Below are 21,961 nucleotides of genomic sequence, written 5' to 3'. Positions count from 1 at the left end.
GCAAGTTATTTAGAAGCTTGCCATTCATTTAATATGTGTACTATGATGCTGATATTTGGCAGGGAAGTTCCTTTGGGGTATATTATTGATGTAGTGAAGTTGAAATAAAAAAATAATTTCCAATGTTTTAAATTTTTGACCTGTTTTGAACTTAACTTTTTTGTAGCACATCAACGTTAACGTTTTTGGTGCAAGTTATTTAGAAGCTTGTCATTCGTTTAATATGTGTACTAGGATGCTGATATTTGGCATGGAGGTTCCTTTGGGGTATACCATTGGTGCAGTGAAGTTGAAATAAAAAAATAATTTCCAATGTTTTAAATTTTTGACCTGTTTTGAACTTAACTTTTTTGTAGCACATCAACGTTAACGTTTTTGGTGCAAGTTATTTAGAAGCTTGTCATTCGTTTAATATGTGTACTATGATGCTGATATTTGGCAGGGAAGTTCCTTTGGGGTATATTATTGATGTAGTGAAGTTGAAATAAAAAAATAATTTCCAATGTTTTAAATTTTTGGCCTGTTTTGAACTTAACTTTTTTGTAGCACATCAACGTTAACGTTTTTGGTGCAAGTTATTTAGAAGCTTGTCATTCGTTTAATATGTGTACTAGGATGCTGATATTTGGCATGGAGGTTCCTTTGGGGTATACCATTGGTGCAGTGAAGTTGAAATAAAAAAATAATTTCAATTGTTTTAAATTTTTGACCTGTTTTGAACTTAACTTTTTTGTAGCACATCAACGTTAAAGTTTTTTGTCGCACATCAACGTTAAAGTTGTTGGTGCAAGTTATTTTTTAGAAGCTTGCCATTCATTTAATATGTGTACTAGGATGCTGATATTTGGCATGGAGGTTCCTGTGGGGTATACTGTTGGTGTAGTGAAGTTGAAATTAACAAATGATTAAAAATTTTTTTTTTAATTTCAACCTAAGATGGTGTCAAAGCCACCCAATGCTCACCTGCTTATACTAGATGCTTGTCATTCATTTAATATGTGTACTAGTTCACTGATTATAATATACAAATACATATATTGCTTTAAAATTATTTGGATCAGACTTCACTGCAATGCTTTATAAAAAAATATTATTACACTAGTCTGTTAAAAACAATAAATGTATAAACAGGTGAGCATTGGGTGGCTTTGACACCAACTCTCTAGTTATTTCCGTATTAAACAAGTAAAAAAAAAAAAAAGACATAAAATGTCATAGCCTCCATTGTTTTAGTAAATTTGCTGCACGGAGTGAAACGGCTATCCCATATTTATACACAACTAAAATAGCCGCCAGTCTACCAGTCGACCATCTTTGATCAGATCACAAAATAAAGTGAGGTCCACGTGTATGCCGTCATGTACTGTGCCTGTGCCACGTTTGAACAAGATCGGACCATGCATGTCAGATAAATGGTTGGGGACACTTTTAAGTAACTAATTGCTTGCCAGTCGGCCATCTTAGATCTGATCTCGAAAAGAAACGAGGTGTATATGTAAGCTATCATTCCTTACCTGTGTGCCAACTTTGAACAATATCGGTAAATGCTTGTCTGAAAAATGGTTGAGGAGGTGTTCAACATCAGGTTTTTTTTTTTTACAACTAAAATGGCCGCCATTTGGCCATCTTGCATCGCGAAACAAAATAATGTGCATATGTACACCATCATGTGTTGTCTTTCTGCCAAGTACAAATAAAACCGGTCCATACATGTCCGAGATCTGGTTGTGGATGCATGAACCCGTGCACGGACACGGAAATCGAGACCAAATCCATAATCCCCTGTTTCGGACTAAGTCCAAGTCCAATGGGGGCTAATAAATAAAAACATGTTTACTACCTGATCGGTTATGTGTCATTTGATACCCTTTGCCATCGACTTACACAATTAATGTGTCGGTGTCGGTGTAGCACAGGCATGATGGGTAAAATGGCCTCCTCCTGCATTTAAGTTTCTTGTATTTACAAAACTAAACTACTGAGCCGTCCCAAACTTTGCATGCACATGACACGACGTCTTACCTTCCATATCAGTAATGCGTTTTATCAAACAGGAAACCTCTTCGGAGATACGTTCCTCCATGGTGAATTTTCCCATGCCGTAGTCCCTCAGTGTCGCCAGTGAAAAGCGCCGCAGAATCCTCTGATGGTCCCCGGTATTAAAGATAACTCCTGTATGAATGGCATGACATCAATTGTACTGAGAGTTTGCTGAATACGCACACAGAACAATGATTGTATTCCAAAACACACTGATTAACTGAGATGTTCCATGAGGATGGTTGAGGAGTGACACAGACTTTTTATTGTATAACTGATGAACACTTGTTTGTTTGTATGCAGCACTAAGCTGCGGGGTAGCATCATTAGCTGAGTTCATGGCCCTGCCGCTGATACAACGTCCTCCGCTGGTTGGGACACGAATTTGGAACTTGGCCATGGTGTCGGCGATAGCTCGCTTGCTCTTCACGAAGGACACCATGCGATATTTATCGTCCACTAACAAGTGCTGGCAGATGTAGTGTCCAGTTGAACGTCCATCCGAGGGACGGCACACACACTGATGAATCACTCTCATGTGAAACACTGAGATTACAGTTTATAGCTGGGTCGGGATTCAAACCCAGGCTAAACAGCTTGGAGGTTAGTGTGACTGATGAACAATGAAAGTGCTTCAGTTTGGAGAAAAAAAACAAAAGGGGATACTATCGATAAGGTTCACCAATACCAATAACAATACGGTTTACCAATTTTTTAATCATTCCACAAAGCCCGCAAGAAGTGTGTGTCTACGCTCAGGAATCCAACTCCACTCTTGGATTCCTGACTTCCTCCACTCTCGTAGCCAACGGAACACTTTCTTCTCCTCTCCCCTTCAAGGCTGGAGCACCCCCAAGGCAATGTTCGAGGCCCTATGTTATTCCTAATCTGCAACAATGATCTCACTGACTCTCCAGAAAATCCTCTTTATCTCTTTGCTGATGATTCCACTCTCTGCCGTTACATCTCGTATCCTTTTGACAGACAGGCAGCGGCCTGTTCCCTCTCCTTAGATATTTGACAAATCACAAACTGGTCAAACACTTGGAATATATGTCTTTCAATCCTGAGAAATCCAACACACCCACTCACTCACTCACTTTCTCTTTCTCCGAAAGGACTGTGCCACAAATCCTGTCATCTGCCTTCTCAAAAACCCTCCCAAAGAGGTTGAATCACTCAAACTCTTGGGTCTCACTCTCAGCCATGATCTCTCTTGGGTAAGCCACATTTCAAAGTTGGCCTCCAAAGCTAGATGCTGACTAGTTATCATCCACTGTTGTTCAAAGTCCTTTCTTGGCACACCTGAGCTCCTATCCACCTACAAGGCTTTCATCCATAGCTTGATGGAGTACTGCTCTCCACTCTGGGCTGGCTCCCCCACCTCACATCTTGCTCAGCTTGACACCATGGAAACCAAGGCTTTCAAGATCGTTGGAATCTCTCGTGATGAAGGTGAGTTCATGGGTCGATCACCTTGCCACCACCGACAGGTCGGTGGTCTGTTTGTCTTCTTCCACCTTATTTCTGGACTTGCACCCCCCTGCCCTCACCATGTTTTGTCCCCTACAGGAATCTGCAGGGTTCACACGGTCCACCAGCAACCCTTTCCTTGTGAAACTGCCTAAATCTAGAACCACTGCTCTCCTCCACTCATTTATTCCTCTTTCCCCCACCCCCCCCCACCTGTGGAACTACCTACCATACTCAATTCAATCTCATTCTTCCCTCCAGGTCTTCAAGACAGCTGTTCACCACCATCACAAGTCATCCCCCATCCTAAACCATGATCTTTTCTACACCCGTTAAATCACTCCCCAACCGTCCAAAAATGTTGCTGATGTATCCATTTTGTCCACACTCTGCATTCTCTCTTACGCCTCATTGTTACCTGTATTCCTTTTGGTCCTTCTCAGTCAACTTTCTTCCACTGCCCTGCTGTTAGTGTTTTCCCCCTTTTCTCCTGCTGTTCCCTTTGTTATGTTGTGTCCTGATTTCTTCTGTCATTGCTCTTCCACGAGCCTTGACCGTGTACAGTAAATAAAATATTTTTTTTTTTTAAATGACAAATCAGCTTGCCCTTTCCTTGAAGTTTCAGGTTCAGTTCATTCGAGTGGGTGCTGATGTCGGTCAGAAAATGCAACTCCCATCCTCAGCCACACTTCATCCTCAATCACAGAGTAAAAGTTGCTATCTTTCATTTCTTGGCTACAAAGTCTTGGATTGGAGTGAACAAATCAGAAAATCGTTGCAAGACCTTTCCACGACTTCGCCAACGCACATTAGCAAAGTAGTTGATTCTCACTCTGCTTCTTTCAACAGCTCCACAAACTGTCCATGGTTCAGAGCACAACCACCAAAATTTTTTGACAACCATGTCCATCAAACCTTCCGGCATATCTTTTCCCAGCCATTTGAGATGTCAACAGTCAGATGCTGTTCCAGCAGACTGACAAATCCAGATTTTCGTCCAATCAACGTCGGTGCACCGTTCGAGCTAACTCAAGCTAACTTCTTCAAATCCAATTCAAACTTTTCCACAACACCTTTGACTGCGTAAATAATGACGATGGCGCAAGTGCGGTCTTTATCAGCCAACAAATTGCCAGCATTTCTCCGTGAATCTCCACGTCTTTGGACACAAAAAATAAATAAATAAAAATTCCAGAAAAAGAGTTGTGCAGTGTCTTGGATTTCACATGACTCGTAAAAAGCCAGCAAAAACGACACACAGGTCCTCAAATGAGCACACAGTTGGGATTCGGGATTCTGCGACAAATGTTGCAACTGTGCAGCGATCGTCTGATGGCTCAGCTGCAAATTTCAAACGTTCTCCATGATTTTCAAGCAAAGTTTCCAGTTGTACCGGTGATTTCTTTCACCAATTCTCCATCTGAAAAAGATTTTATTTTTTTTTGTCAAGCCAGAGTCCGCGCCGCTTTATAGCGAGCCGTCAACAGCTCAGATGATGAAAGAAACGATTTCAAATTCTGCTGCTGATGATGCAGCATCGAAGTCTATTATAGATTTGAATATAGAAACTGGGTGATGGTCAGATAGATCACTGACATCCGCAGGTTTCGTGCTGTCAGTACAATGGAAGTCATTTGTTACCCTGCGCTCGCGAAGCGAAAAGCCGGGTTAAGCAATCGGTCGCGTACGTGTGCTGTACGTATGTGCATACGTGTCTGCATTTAAAAATTTTTTTTAGCAACTGTTATATAGCCTAATTGACATGAAATTTTCCAAATACATGTGCCTCCCCCATGGATTTTTTTTTTAGTCTTAATTATGACATCATCGGTCATGCGGTGCAGGCACCATCTTGGAAAAAAAAACTGAAAAAAAATTTCCCCTCAATATGGAAAAAATGGGAACATGGCTCATTGTCAAGTGCTCCGCATGTGGAATAAGATATTTTTAATGATGATGCCATTGGTGTCTTCATTATGACATCATAATTCGACGAGTGCAACGCCTGATCCGGTCAGGATGAAAACAAAATTCCCTGCATTTGTTGGTCCAACGGACACGATTTTCACCATTGGAGCACCTCCTCCTGTAGAATTTTTCAATGATAATTATGACATCACATGTCACATGCTACAGGCGACATCTTGGAAAACCTGAAAAACTTTGCCCCTCTATGTTTCTGAAACCTGAAACATCGCCAACATGTCGGCGGTAACCTCTTCCTTAACGAAGGAGTGTCGTCAGGTAGGACCGTGTCACTACCGGCAGTCAAGACCTATCCAATGGTGGAATCATGATAGCATGTGCCACAGCACTACTTCCTGAAAGCAACAACATCTCACACGCTACTCTACTGGAAGTGAAGAGTGTCACGATAACCACATGTTCCAATCTCAGGATATGTCTTGTCGCTGTCAACCGATGTCCAAACCTTCCAATGACATTTTTGCCCATCTTGGACAATTACTTTTCCACCATTCCCCATCAAGCAATGCCAACTGTTGTCCTGGGAGACTTCAACGATGATCTATTATCAGCAGCCAGCCCATCCAGACTGCTTGTGTTTGTGTCCTCCAAAGGCTTCTCACAACTTGTGAAACTGCCCACCACAGACTTGGGTTCTTTACTTCATCACATCTGCTATCATAGCACTACAACCGGCACTTTTTTTTGAGATAGAGTAGACATATACGACTCAGATCGTGTCGCAACCTATGTTTTCTGACTTATACAGTCTGTATCAGTCGAGACAAACTACTGAACGAGAAGTTTCCTATTACAGCCAAAATAAAGTTTGATAAAAAAAAATGACATCATACGTCACTGGTCTGGCAGCCATATTGGATCGAAGCAAAAATCTTTGTAAATCTCCTTCTCTTAAACCGCTTTACTGATCAATACAAAACTTTAACTAATTCATCAGCTATCCGTAGGAAATCTCGTTTGATAAAAGTGACATCATCAGTCACTAGTCTGGCAAACATATTGGATCAAAAAAATATAAACAACAACCTTAAAAAAAACAGAAGAGTTGGCTTGCACCAAGTCCTTCTATAAATACCGTCTAGTTATCGAATGCGAAATCATATTGGGTGCACAGGCAACCTGCTGGTGCCGTCTGATGACTGATGCACCAACGCAACTGTTTACAAAACAAAATAAAAAGAATACAACTTTTGAAGAACATCAATTTGCAACATGTCTGTGGTCGTTTTGCCACAAGTGGCGAGTGATGAGAGTATTGAACAACCCTGGTCTAGACTCTGGAGGTATGGACACGTGACTGAGCTGTCTAGCATGGGTTTGAATCACGGCTTCACTATAAATTGTCACCCTGGTGTTTCGCAGACGACCGAGGAATCAATGTGTGTGCCATCCCTCGAAAAGATGTTAAACTGGGCATCCTATCTACCAGCATGAGTTGGGTGGATGTTAAAGATCCCCCGGTGTCCTTAGTAAGACGTCGGCAAGCTATTGCTGGCACCCTGAACGAATTACTGAAAATATTCCTGCCCTAACGTACATAGGGCATAGCATGAATGGCACAGCCATGTTCCCAGCGATGATGCAACCAGCAGCTGCAGACTGCATATGAAATAAAATGAACTGGTGTGAGCAATGTCTTTTTGAACTCTGTCAGGTTGGATGAAAAGAGCACACAGCTAGTACAATACCAAAAACATAGAAACCCTCTGCATGCAGTTTACTGTTATTGTCATCCTGATGGTCACCAAATCATGACAAATCAGTGGGCATGGACTGAAAAAATACGAGAGTGACATTGCGTTTAGCAGGTTATCTGTATTGTACGCATGTGCACATTTGAAGGGCATGGCAAGATAACAGGAGAGGAATGGGATAGGATAGATAACTGGAAAGGGATGGTGGGAGAAAGAATGAAAAATTATGGTATTTTGTAAACATAATAAAAACATATGGTCTTTTAGCGGTGATAGTTTGGTAGAGAGAGTGGAATTCAGCATTTAATTGTTACATTATTACTTTATCACCATGAACACTTGGTTGTAACTGGAAAGGAACAATTGGTAGAGAGCGCATACCTCTGCCAGGTGAACAGTTTACATTTTGTATCCCGCTGATAGGCAAGATCTGGATCCGGACCTGAACCAAAATCTAATCAGCTTGTTCTTGCCACCTACCCAACTCATCCACCATTGATAACTTTTTGAAATATCATGCTATGCAGTAAACCCTCAAGTACCATGGCAGTTCGGTTCTTGGAAAGTTCCTCGATAGCTAAAACCGTGATCATGAAAATGAAATGCCAATGGGAAAAGGGTGGTTCGGTTCCTGGGCTTCGAGGAAATATAGAGGAAGGTTGGTGGCAGCTATAAATAAACACATTACAATTGAAAGAAACATGTAAAAAAACAATATGTATATATTGTTACGGATCTGGAAACCATGTATATTTAACATACAGGTCCCAAAAGTTAGTTATGCTGTTAAGTACATGTGAGACAGATCCCCTTCCTTTTGTCTAGTGGGAGAATCAAAGGCGTGTGTTGCGATTTCTTTTTGTTAGGTTATTACATCTCACAAGCCATCTAACAACCATCCCATCTGCATGACCCCTCGGCTCATCATGATGCACCACCAACCAGCTGCCTTCTCGCACCATGATGTGCCAATGCAAGATCTCGCGGTTCAGAAGGTCGCCGAGGCGGCGAACGCGTCTCAGCTGGGCCTCTACAAGGAAGGAAAGAGCAACCCTGACCCCCCTCCGTGGACCCCGGCATGTCACCACCCAAACTCCGCCATGAACCTCGAGTCACACACGTGCGACTGGGGACGAAACCAGCGACCATTGTCAGGTTCCGCATCACGGAGCACCCCCTTCCTCCGACGGTCAGGTACCCAGCCGGACTCTGACCGAACAGCTCCTCTCTCTCCTCGGCTGTGAGGGCCCAATAAAGAACTCTGGGTTCATTTTCGTTTGTGTGTGTGTCTGCGAGTGGGCCCGTCTTATAAGTAGAAACTGTTTAAGTGTTTGTTTTTGATTATTGTAAATATTACTTGCATATCCGTGTTAAGTCTTCCCTGTGTCTTTTTATTTTAATTAAACAATTGTAGAAATGTTCCCAGATTGTTTCCGTCCCTTCTTGAATTGGTCCAGCATGGTTCGGATCTGAGTTTAGGCGGGGTTTTATCCCCGATAATCCGTTCATTCCAGCCGGCACGGCTTGTGGCAATACATTGAGCATGTTGAGGATGCAGTTATAGACAATATGAGGGATTTACAGAAATGTAAGCTACTTCAGTTGGTGATTCACAATGTTTTCCTGAGGTTAGTATTGTTGCGGGCTGGGTGTCGGGTGAGAAGACCACGAGGGGGGAGGGGGGTAGCTATCTCGGCTCCCACCAGACTCCCCGGAATTGTAGTCCGTCACACACGGATAATTCTGTCACGCGGAGGGTCGCTTACTGACCATGGATGCCAATAACTCAACCGCGTCACCTAGGGTCCTCCCGTATATGGATTAACCGGGTTACCTAATTAATCACGTGATTTAATTACCGGGGAACATACCCTCGGTACGCCTTGTCTGAACTGAATCACTTTACCGGACCGGATCGGATGCAGCCGAGCAACACTGCCAAGGATGTACCAGATAAAAGGAACGGAACGTTGGGAATAAAGTCCCGGCTAAGCTAGGATTTGGACCATGTTGGATCAATGAAGGAAAAGACAAAAACGAGCAGGGAACATTTCTCATAATAATTTATTAACAATGGGGTGAGGAAAGGTATGTGGTACAAGGAATAGATTTATTTGGGTGTGCAAGCATTGAGAGGGAAGAAAGGTGTGGTGCGACAATAAACAAGCAACTTACAAAAAGGGGACACAGAGCAGACTTAACGCGAAATAATAATAATAATAATAATAATAATAATAATAATAATAATAATCTTCTACACTCTACAGCCTTACTTATGTGGACAGGCCTCAGGACACACACACACACACACAACTCGATGAAGAGGAATTATTGCAGCAAGACAGGAGAGGAGTTGAGGCTACGGTCTCTCGGTACCTTTGCACACTTGCCCAAATGCGCCACCAATACGTTTGGAGGGATGCTCCATGGTGCAGTACCCCCCGACAGCTGGTGCATCATCTCTTGCTTCGTGGCAACTCGTGAAAAGCGTCATCTAGAGAATGCAACGCAACCATCGGCGTGAAGGAGGGACGTGGGTGGAGAAGGCGGAGTTGAGAGGGCGTGGACGGAGTGGAAGGCGGGACCATCTGGGTGGGTGGACTCAGCGACATGTGGGCGGAGAGGAGGAGGCGGAACAGCTTGAGCGGGAGGCGAGGCAGGGCAGAGAGAGATCGAAGGCTCCGCTCGGACTTTTATAGGCCCCACGGTGTGGGGCGGGGGGCCACCCCCAAAGTGCTGTGTCGTCACCCGAATTGGGGGCTCTGATTGGCCCCAATCCCCTGCGTAGCCCGCCCGCGATGACTGGAAACCTCAACATTCCATTTCCAGCAAGACGACCCTGTGCCGTGGATCCGTTTCGCTCCGACCCCACAACATGACTGAACTCCGCATCATAAATTGCCTTGAAACCCCCCCCCCCCACCCCCCAGGCTGTGTCCTGACGACCGGCCGAGGGTGGCTTTGGTCCCGCACGCCTGCTCAGGCTCCCAGACCAGCGCTGGTCAATGTGCCTGCAACGTGTACGCCAACGTGGCCCCAGCTGTACAACATGCCTTCGCCCGATTGATATAATTAGTCCAGAAAAGGGTTGAAAGTACGTTCCTCCCATTTCATGCACAACGTGGTGTGGTTGTCGTTTTACGATTACCGGCCTCTGACGATGTCGCTATTGGCACCAAGCTACGAGCCACGCTCTTTCCGATATTGGGTCATTTGCTTCTGTGTTGTGCAAAACACCATCCGTACAGCCTCTTAAGAGATATTCATTCGTATCCCTTTTCAATGCAACCAGCAATCTCCCCCCAGATCATCGGAAGCTCGAGTCGATCATCTCGAGCTGCTGAGCATATTGTATAACTCGCCGCACAAGTTGGGTTGAGGGATCGCTTGAGGACGGGAGCTCTGCGCTGGTAATGCTCGTGCGGTGCCGTTATTGTGAGGGTATCGCGGTTTCCTCGCAGCCATGCTGCACGTGTTGGCCTCCGCGAGGACCCAAATTCAGATTTAACTCAGAAATAAGCAGAAAAGAAGAGGAATGAAGTCAGAAATGAAATGAAGAAGAAATGATGAAAGCAAACTGAGCTATGAGATCCTCGCAACGCATGCCCCTGATGTCCCGCCAGACAAAAGGGAAGGGACTATCTACACATATTAATGGAATAACTGTTTTGGAACCACTATCTGTTGGATGCATGCGGTTCCGAGAACCGCAACAGTATAATCCTTATCATTGTGGGGTTAATAAACAGTGATGCATTGGAAGCCTCAGGCTGATTCTTTTTATTTTTCTTTAAATGACCTTTGTTCTTGTTAGGGTTAATTATTAGATCAGTAATCATCTCTCTCCTATCGTCCTGTTTTTTTTTTTTTTTTCAACACGACATAAGTTCTTTGTCAGACTTTTCATCCTACACTTGTGTTACACTCCTTCACCCTGGTCAAACTATACCCAGATCACTGTTACCTGTTCTGAGACTAACAATGTATCACAAAACTGTTGTCTTCAACTCTTCGTGTTGCGTGCCAAGCCATTACTCTCATCATCCAAAACACAATGACGAAGAGACTCAAATATCCAATTACAGTTTTATGAAATAAATATATTCAGTTCACCCATTGGAATCTTGATACAATTTTTACTGAAATGTGTAAAAAAAATGTCCACTTACCACCAGACACATCCGAGTCTTGTATCAAGGCCACAACAGGACGAGCTGCGAACTCATCTGCATGACCTACCAGAGCTTCATGGATCACATCATATCCGACAAGAACCACTGCAGTCGTACCTCCCATTTGTATGCTGTACACAGGGCCATATTTACCTGCAAACTGAGAAGCAACATACTGTGGATGAAATGCAATCCCATAGAGGAACAGCACGACACCCGTTTCTCCATAAGAGAGAGACCGGGTCGTGGTGATCTGGTATCTCAAAATAGTTGCAATGACAAACCCAAAATAATAATATGTAGTAGTCTCGACCATCCAGAAGCATTCACTGCGATTCAATCATAAGGATTAGCCAAGTGATGATAATGATGAGATGATAGGTACCACACTTTTTACCACCGCAGCAGTTTATTGGCAAGGGTTATCCTGGGTGGTTTGACATTGCCTTCACTGACTATTTGGCATTCCTAAAACCACCATCAATGATTTCAATCAACTGTTTCACAATCAAGTAAACTAGTTCCTCCAGACTTAACTTTACAGTCAGTTTGGTTAAGTGGAAAAAAAAAAAAAAACTTCAACATCAACTTGTTTTCGTTCTCTCTCTCTCTCTCGTTCTCTCTCTCTCTCTCTCGTTCTCTCTCTCTCTCTCGTTCTCTCTCTCTCTCTCTCTCTCTCTCTCTCTCTCTCTCTCTCTCTCTCACTCTCTCTCTCTCTCTCTCTCTCTCTCTCTCTCTCTCTCTCTCTCTCTCTCTCTCTCTCTCTCTCTCTCTCTCTCTCTCTCTCTCTCTCTCTCTCTCTCTCTCTCTCTCTCTCTCTCTCTCTCTCTCGTTCTCTCTCTCTCTCTCTCTCTCTCTCTCTCGTTCTCTCTCTCTCTCTCTCTCTCTCTCTCTCTCTCTCTCTCTCTCTCTCTCTCTCTCTCTCTCTCTCACTCTCTCGTTCTCTCTCTCTCTCTCTCTCTCTCTCGTTCTCTCTCTCTCTCTCTCTCTCTCTCTCTCTCTCTCTCTCTCTCTCTCTCTCTCTCTCTCTCTCTCTCTCTCTCTCTCTCTCTCTCATGAACTTCGTTATTACTGTTCGTACTTCAACTCCTTTCAATAGCATTTATTCACTTTCAAGCTTTTTTTTTTTTTTACCAATTCAATTCAAAATAATATGAAATCAAAATAACATAAAATTTCAGAAGATCGAACGAACGAAGATCACTAAATAACTTTGCAGATTTAAAACATGCCCAATTTGTTTTTCTTTTTTTCTTGTATCCAGCTTGAAATAAAGTATTCAATTCCAAAAATGTCACATCATTATTTTATTATATTTAGGATAGACCAAGGATCCCAAAATATTTTTGATAACGGGCCGGAACCAAAATTCCTTAGCTCGTCGCAGGCCGCACAACCAAAGACATTTTAAACAATTGCTGAACCCCACTTTTTGCTTTGTGTGCGGGGTGACATGTAAAAGCTACATTCTGTGGACTCTACCACGAAAATGATCCAGCATAAAAGTTTATCTAGTTCCTCCCCATCCCCCGCCAACATTCTTATCTTCGGCAATTAGAGTCGTTTAGCATGAGTATAACAGTAAACAACTCAATAAAATTGGTCGACAACAGCACCCTACGGTTGTCACGTCACCTCGCCATCTGGCTAACATGGGGGAGATAAAGAGATGCAGAAACAGATCTATGGTCTATCCTCCTTCATGACGAGACGAGCACCGAGGAACATGATCGTGGGTGATGGAGATTGGGAGGAGGTAGGAAATCATTTAATGCCCATAGCAGTTCACCAAGGTCACGGAGAGATTAGAGGCGTAGAACTGCAACTACTGTCCATCGTGATAAAATGGGTACTGACAAAAAAAGAGCGGAGGTGGTACCCACAGGAGGTGGTTGGCAGAGTATTTGCATGGCAAAAATATTTGAAATTTTTGCGCGCAATAATAAGGCATCAAATGATGCCTTTAACAGCTTGTAACGCCGGGCATCGTATGAATAGCTGCGAAAGGGTTTATCAAAAAAAGTTCAAAATTTTGCTAAATGTAGCTTGATAGAGCGGCATGTTTATGGGGAACGCGGTCATTGCAAATGGTTGTTTGGCTAAGTATGAGCTGGGTACCTATATAAAGAGTGGCATGTACTTCCCAATATAAAGTTGATGAATTAGTAATATTTAATCAAATTGATGATATTAAATAGAAATGAAATTAGTCCAATCCAGAAACTTTAAAAAAAACAAAAAACAAAAGAAGTCTAAAAATCAATAATCAATATCAATGACAATAAAATAAAAATCAATCCAGCAAAGCTACGGTTCTCGCAATGAAATGGAAACAAATTACGATTGGAGAAAATATTTTACTCCATATAGCGGAGATACCACCAAGCCAGCTGCATGAATCCCATTAATCAATAACCTGCGTTTATCATTTATCAAATATCATTTATCAGTACCTCTTGTAATGTTTTGTAAGGTGCAGACAAGTCGATGTCCAGCAAGTTCCCTACAATGGGCCATCCTCGGGGTCCAGGAGGAAAGATGCCACGTTTCGATTTCTTGGTCAATAATCTTAGGAGGACGATCACCAAGATTGGCCCAGCAATGAGCAGCGCAGTTCCCACAGGCACAGAGCCATATCCAGGTAAAAATTCAGCCATCACATCAAATCGAATTTCCAAAACCTGCAAAAAAAGAATCATTATACTTTAAAAATATTTTTGCTGTCTTTGGTGTCAAGGTTCAACATTCACAAACACTGGTTGTGCCTGGGTAGTGGGTAGGCAAAGGAGATGAAAATGTGACTTTCCCAGGAAAGGTCATGGCAGATAGTGAGACCTAGAAGCTTGAAAGAAAAGACTTCTTCCAGAGGATTGTTGAGAAAGTGGATGGGGGGGTTTTGTAAACGGTTCTTTCGAAGAGACATAGTGAGAGTGTGAGATTTGTCTGGATTGAAAGACATGTTCCACGTGTTGGACCAGTTTGTGATTTTATCCAGATCTGCAGTGAGTGAAGAAGCTGCTGCTTGCCGGTCTGAGGGATGACAGATGGTACGGCAGAGGGTGGAGTCGTCGGCAAAGAGAAATAGAGGATTTTCCAGAGAGTCCGAGAGATCATTGATGAAAACGAGAAAAAGAACAGGGCCCAGAACGCTACCTTGAGGAACTCCAGCTTGGACAGGAAGAGGGGATGAAAGAACTCCATTTAGGGCCACACGTTGACTGCGACAGGAGAGGAAGTCTGCGAGCCATGAGTGGAGATGGCCTTGAATACCATGGGAAGAGAGTTTGGTGAGTAGGGCAGGGTGCCAGACTGTGTCAAAAGCACGTGATATGTCCAGGGATACGGCTCAGATTTCCTGTCTGGCATTGAGGACCTCCATCCATTGATGGGAGAGCAGAAGCAGCATATCCAGGGTAGAGTGACCTGGTCTGAAACCAAATTGATGATTGGAAATCAAGCCATTGGAGAAGAGGAAGGATTTCATATCTGAAGCGGTGATGGATTCCATAACCTTGCTGATGATTGGGAGAAGGCTGATTGGTCTGTAGTTATAGGGATCTGTTTTTGCACCTTTTTTATGCAGGGCAGTGATGTTAGCAGATTTCCAAGCAGATGGCAGATGACCTTGGGCAAATGAGAGGGTGAATAGAACAGAGAGAGGGTGAGCAAGAGCAGAAGAGCAGGCTTTGAGGACACGTGGGCTGATGCCGTCTGGACCGGTTGCAGAATCTGACTCGAGGTTTGAAAGCAAGCTCTCCACATTGTCAGGAGAAAAGGATACAGAGTCCAGGGACAGTTGGGTGCGACTGGGTAAAGTGGGTAGAGATAGTGATGGGTTTAGGACACAAGATTTAGCTGCAAACACCGAGTTTAGACATTCAGCTTTATCACGTGTGGAATCAGCAGTGCGGCCATTTGAGGTAAGGGAGGGGATGGAGGGGAACATACACCAGAAACAGATTTGATTAAACGCCACCAGGATTTTGAGGAGGGAGAGAGGTTTGAGAGTTCAGACTTGAGATGAGAAAGATGTTGTTTTCTGGCTCTCCTGAGGGTAGATACACACTTGTTCCGAGCTTTGTGGAAAGAACTGAGATTGCCCTCAGTTGGGTTTGCTTTCCATGAGGCAAAGGCAAGTTGTTTCAGGACAACTGCCTCGCCACAAGCTTCAGTAAACCAAGGGCGGGAGGAAGGGTAAGACAACTGAACACAAGAGGGGATAAATCTGTGCATGAGGGAGAGCAAGTTTCTTTGAAAGAATTCCCAGGATGAGTTGATGTTTGAGAAAGTAGTAATAGGAGACCAGTCTATAAGTTTGATGGCTGCTCGGAGACCCTGCCAGTCGGCTTGAGTGAAATGCCAGACTCGACGGCGGTGAGGTGGTTCTCTGATAACAGCCAGAGAGATGTCCACTTTAACAAGGACGTGGTCAGAAGAACCAATTGGAGCGAAGGAAGAGCAGCAGATATTGTCAGGGAAATTTGTCAAAATCAGATCCAGAAGAGATGGAGTACCATTGGTTGAGATCCGGGTCGGGAAGTTGACCGATTGAGTCAGTCCCAATGAGTCGCAGAAAGCTTTTGCTGAGGTGCCATGGCAGGTGAGAGAGGTACCCACACCTAGCCAACTGGCGTGATGACAATTGAAGTCACCACATAAGAAGTATTGCTCTCACGGCATGTCCAACCTTTAATGTCTGCTCTTTTTGTCTTGCCTTGAGGTGTAGTTGTTATTGCTTCAGGAAGGTTAGGCAAAGTGCAAACCGAAGAGTAAACCACACTACACTTTCATATAAAGGAATTTACATGACTACTTGCCAAGAGTTGCAATGAAAAGCCATTTACATCATCACATTTGAATGACAAGCTGCAACTGAACACACCTTGGAAAACAAAACAGCATTTTCCAAATGAGATCAGAGATTTTCATAAACATTCACTTGCCAAACAGTCATTGAACCAATTCACACCCCGCGAGGTTCAACGACTATTAGTTAGGAAAAGGGAATTCCATTCACTGCAGGCGGCCTGGAAGATAAATCAAACCAAAAAAGAAAATGGAAAAAAAAAAAAGGAAACTTCCTTAAAAATGAATTACTTCTGAAAGCCAATTTATCATAACTTCATGCACTGCCTGTGGCTGCATCATTGCTGGGAGTGTGGCTGCGCAGCTGATGCAGTGCCCTCTGTTTCCAGTAAGCTGGTACTCATTTTGACAACCTCAGAATGATAGCTGAGTTTTGGCACAACAGGGGCTCAAACTCAGACTCCTAAATTCTTAAGGCAGCTACCTAAACCGTTATATCAGCACCAGGATTGAAAACCAGTAAGTAAATCACGTATGAGACTACAGTCTGCGAAAAAGCAAATGACTGATCACATGGACTTGTAGTTGGGAGACAGCAGGCCCAGGCAATCATCTCAACTACAACTTCCTCCCTCACTTGTTTAAAAAAAAAATCTTTATTGTGGATTGCTGTTTCAATCAATATAGCTCCTTTGCATCTCTCCTGTTGTTTGTAAATTGCAGCTTTTACGACCTCATGTTGAAATCGTGTTCAAGACATTTTAACGCAATTTTTGTTGGTATAAGCAACCGATTAGGCTTGAGGACATCCCAGAAGTTTGAATGAAACTAAATATTAACAAGAAACTTAAACATGCTTTCAAAAGTGTGAAAGATGCGACGGACAAGGTTTAAAGAATTGCAACAGAATATTAGATGCAAGTCATTCCAAAGAAATACAATGATCAGGAAAAAAAAAATTTCAAAATCACATCTGAAATCAATAAATTTACTCAGCTGGTCAAACTATACAGTACATAATTTGAGAAGTGTCTGTTTGTGTGTTTGTTTGTTTGTTTGTTCATGTTTCTTACATTCACCACTGGAGGTGGAAGGACTAGGAGGTTATGTTTTTACTCCTGTCTGTTTGTTTGTTTGTAGGCAAAGGCAAAAAAATCCCACCCTCAAGCACTTTCAAAATGATGTATTTCCATCCTTGAATGCGTGTTACGCAATCACACATGCACAGAAACGCAAGTAGCAGATGGCAGGACAATCTCCAGCACGTTATGGTCAGGCAAAGAATCTGCGCACGGCCCTGGGACCTCTGAAGTTCTGATCAAAAGGATTCTTAACAACTTGCTGATTGACTGTTCGCGTTACCGGATTATGTTTATGAAAGGTTGCATTCCTCTGCGGAAACCGTCTGCGGACTCTGGGACTTCGTGAGCAGGTATGTTCTCATCGGCCTTCGGGGGAAGCAGTCAGTGCGTTGTCTCAGGATTTCCTAGTAGCAGTTTATTGAACGGGTTTCGCGTGTTTGTTTGTCGGCTGTTCTTGTTACCTAAGAGCTATTATTAGTTAACCAGGAAAACATCAATTATTAGTTACCCATTTTGAAATTGCCCTTAGTTCGATTCTTTAGTTTGTTCAAAAGTGTTTAAAAATGACTTTTATGACAATTTTTTTTTAAATAAAAAAAAGAATGTTCTAATGATAATTATGACATCATAGGTCACGTGGTGTGGCGGCCATATTTTTGTTTTAAAAAGAACTTTCAAAAATCTCTGAAAACGTCGAACAGATTGAGGAGAAACTTTACAGGTGTGACCGTCTATCCATGAGGAACAAAAAGTTTCCCACCTATCATGTCATGGGTCACATGGTTTGGCAGCCATATATCAGATTTCCCCTAAAACCTTTAAAATCTTCCAGAGAACGGCTGGACATAGAGGTGAAACTTCACATACCTGTTCCTCAAGCTTTGGAGATACCAGGGTGTTCATGAATAATTGTCACATGGTTTGGCAGCCATATTGGATTAAAGGAAAATATATATATTTTTAAACCCTCTCTCTTGAACCGCTGCATCAATTGATGTGAAACTTCAAAGTTATTATCTCGTAGTGATGGGGAACATATTGAAGCAGAAACGACTCAACTAATGTTGAGCTCGTCATGTCGGTAGGTTAAAATACGTGATGTTTCGAACAGTTAAACTCCTGCAAAATAACTAGGAAATGTTAATCGTGAGGAGACGATGGCGGGTTGGGATGGGATGGAAGGAAATGCAATTAATAAATAACTATATACGATGTGAATTAAACCTATGGCACCACACACACAGATTTAGTCACTGATGGTAAGGGGACAAAACCGAGGGACTCAGCTCTGATGGTAGCGGGGAAGAGCAGGCAATGAGGAGATGATGAGCTGGACGATGAGGAGGGATGATGATGTGATGGGCAGGATGACCAACAGGCTCTGGGCGATGAACAAGCACAGGGTGGTGAAGGCTGGCAGACAAAATGGGCAGCGACAGGTCGAAGACAGGCAGGCAGGACGACCTCCTTCGAGAAAGCACTCCTCCACACTCTTTTCCTCCCTCAGGTTTTACCACAGCCTCTCTAAACCACTCAGACTTCCACAGGCATCCCCTATTGAACCCCAACCACCCGAACCGGCTCCTCCCTCCACTCCCAGGGCAATGCTCCACTCCTGGAAGGCATCTGTGGCTCCACCCCCATTCAGTTGCAAAGTCTCCTGGGACCCCCAGTCGAGGTTGACACCAAGGTTATATGCACAATTTCCCTAATCATAATCCCTCTTACCACGCACCACCTGCTGTATGGTGCACATTCAAACAAGACAATTATTGAGTTGACGTTTCCCTACTTATTACATCAACATGGGCTAACTACTCACACATGGACCATGCTACTCAATACATTCCTATTTTGCTCTATGGGAATATTTAACCCCCCACAAACATAACAATACGTTTTAAATTTCAACCTGATCGGACGTATCGTCTGGCAGGCAGAATTATTTAATTTTTTGAATCTGCGTTCTTTTTCACATTTAAAAAAAAAATAAGGCTCATTTGGCTGCACCTCGATGGGTTTGAAGGTAGAGGAGTAGCAGTTGAGATCCGAGTCCTCTCCAAGTTCCTCTGATGACTTCATCTTTGCTTTTTGCTTGTTCAGGTTCCTTCTGATGACTCCAATGCAGTACCTGGTTTATTTGGTGTTCCATTTGATTTCAATTTTTGTATTTCAACTAAAAATTTGCTGCCAGAGGAGTTGGCTCACACCAAATCCTTCTCAAGAATGCACAGTGTAAGTAGTCTACGAATATCATCTAGTTGACATATTTGGTCACAGGAACAACAGGTCATCCCCCTTCTTCTGAAGTTTCAATTCCTTTTGATAGTTTTTGTCAATAAAATTTTGTGACTTTAATCATTCATGTGACTCAAGCGAATTTTTTTAATTGTTCTATGGCCTGTAGTGGAACGCACGCACGTGCGCACACACACGCACCACAACCACTGAGCTTAGGGGAAGTGACAACAGTTCCAGGAGTAAATCTGCGTGCTAGCGAAGTCTACATTAGGGCAACGTGGCCATCATTCAGGGAAATCTGTAGCCACCCCCCTAAAAAAAATTGGCTCGTACGTCCAAGTGTGCAGGATATCTCAAAAAGTTGTGGATGGATTGAGTTGAGTATGTGACAAGGATGAATTGATTCGATTTTGGTGAAGAACCCATTACAGATCCCGATCTGAGAAGTTTTCAAGTGATTCTTGGGGCCAAAAATAATATCGAGCACAATATCTCAAAAGGTGATGGATGGATACGGACGAAACTTGGTGGACAGATTGGGTGTGTCAATGACGAATTGGTTCGATTTTTGTAAATATCCGGATACGAGAAGTCACCTGAAAACCCAACAGACCCAGAGGACCCAGAAGACCCAAAACATCCTGAAGATTCTGAGGACCCAAAAGACCCCAAAGACCAAAAGACCCTGAAGACCCAGATGATCCAAAAGACCCAAATGGTGCAAAAGACCCAGGTGACACAAAAGACCCCATCGATCAATTTTAGAATTTATGCCTGTGTTGACCTTTTGACCTTAAAATTAATTGGCAGTTGAATTCAGCAACCTGATATACTCTTCAAATTTCAAGTCAATCGGATGAAAATTGAGGATTTTGGAAAGTTGGTCAATGTTGACCTTCTGGTCTATGTTGACCTCAACATTAATAGGTGGTTGAGGTCGGCGACCTCATATGCAAACGGCCTTCTAATTTCAAGTCAATTGGATCAAAATTGAGGATTTTAGAAAATTTGGACCAATTTGGCCCAAATTGACCTCAAAATTGATCGGTGGTTGACTTCAGCGACCTGTTATGCAAATGGTCTTTAAATTTCCATTCAATCGGATGAAAATTGACAATTTTAGAAACAATTTAAAACTTTGGCCTATTTTGGGTTGACCTTACTATGTTGACCTTCTGACCTAAGATAATCTCAAAAGTAATAGGTGTTTGAATTGACTGACCCGATATGCAAATCCTGTTCGAATTTCCAGTCAATTGGATGAAATTTGAGGATTTTTGGAAAATTTGGCTCAAATTGGCCGATGTAGACCTTTTCGGTCTCCCAATTTTGTTTTTTTTACGAAACTTCAATGGGTGACCGTCGCAGGGTCGGTGACATTAATCTCTTAAAATTTCAGAGCGATCGGTTGAGCGGTTTGAGCTCGAGGTGAGCGGACGGACAAACACAAACAAACACACAAACAAACGGCGGCGAACAACATCCTCGTCCAAAAAAAAAAAAAACATTTCCAAGTAACAAACAGACGAAGAAAGAAACCCAAATGCAATATCCTCTCCTTCGCCGAGGGTAATAAATAACAAAAACAATGATAACATTGTAACAAAGCACATATTAATGAATATGAATAATATTTACAAGAAAAATAACAATCGTAGTATCAAAACTTCTTCCCTGAAACAGTTTAAGTGAGTGTCCTTATTTTATTGTTATGTGTCTTTGGCCGTAGAGTGGATATCTCGTCCACTCGGTTTGAATGTACAAGACGCGCAGAACCACTATCCGAGGACAGGACTTTCTCACCAACGTCTCAGGCTCCGCTCGTTCAGCGGTTGAGGTTGTTGGAGTGAAGTATCATTCCGGTGGAGTCTTGGTGACACAGTCCTCCATTGTCCTGGGTTGTCGCAACCCAGACCCGCAAACTTCGTGTTGTCCATGATGCACACGTGGAGCCGCAGCTCTCAATGCAACAAACTTCAATCAATGGAAGGGGTCGAGTATTTTCCTCCACTCCTTGTAGTTTAACTTCATGTGTGTTTGAGGTAAAGCTACATGTGTAAGTGAACAAGGAGCACTCAAAAAACGATGGGAAAGCAAATCAATAGTGATGTCTTACTAGCATGTCTACACACTGTAAACAAGACAAATTTAAAGGATGTGTGTCTTTAACCACTTACTTAGATAAAACACGTAGTTTTGACAAATATCACAACTTCTGAGTTTATCCACCACTTGATACATTGAACTCGTATTTTAACAATCTTTGTAAACTCTAACTTCTCATAAACAGTTGTAACGATGCTCATCTTGTCACACAATCTCACTCTCCGCAACAACAAACACAGCAAGACTTTTTTGCAGGAGAACAAAGGATAGAAAAGAAAATGTGCAAGGAAATGACAACAACAAAACCCGAAGTAAATTACAACAATGGGAGTATCTCATTGAATGACCATAAAGATAGCTC

The 21,961-nt window shown here is 42.8% G+C and overlaps 1 protein-coding gene across 3 annotated transcripts in view; it reads right to left on the bottom strand.

Moving 5' to 3' along the window:
- Positions 1-21,961, bottom strand: part of LOC147021255 (cytochrome P450 2D20-like) — a 53,100-nt gene that overhangs the window by 30,991 nt on the left and 148 nt on the right. Inside the window, exons 1-5 of one of the 3 annotated variants that reach the window (XM_085891051.1) lie at positions 16,025-16,106; positions 14,131-14,157; positions 13,819-14,046; positions 11,363-11,525; positions 2,023-2,172 (exon numbers count right to left, since the gene is read on the bottom strand). In XM_085891051.1, coding sequence (XP_085747177.1) covers positions 2,023-2,172; positions 11,363-11,525; positions 13,819-14,022 — 517 coding nt within the window. In that variant the 5' untranslated portion in view covers positions 14,023-14,046; positions 14,131-14,157; positions 16,025-16,106. Of the gene's footprint in view, positions 1-2,022; positions 2,173-11,362; positions 11,526-13,818; positions 14,047-14,130; positions 14,158-16,024; positions 16,107-21,961 lie in introns of those variants that run through there. The other 2 variants (XM_085891052.1, XM_085891050.1) reach the window with 2 other exon arrangements.

This window comes from Eptatretus burgeri, chromosome 8, assembly GCF_056783735.1.
Source record: "Eptatretus burgeri isolate ZD-2024b chromosome 8, Ebu_testis_v1, whole genome shotgun sequence".
In the NCBI taxonomy this organism is placed as follows: domain Eukaryota; kingdom Metazoa; phylum Chordata; class Myxini; order Myxiniformes; family Myxinidae; genus Eptatretus; species Eptatretus burgeri.
Note: the sequence above shows the minus strand (reverse complement) of the source record. Positions and strands in the feature narration are given on the sequence as shown.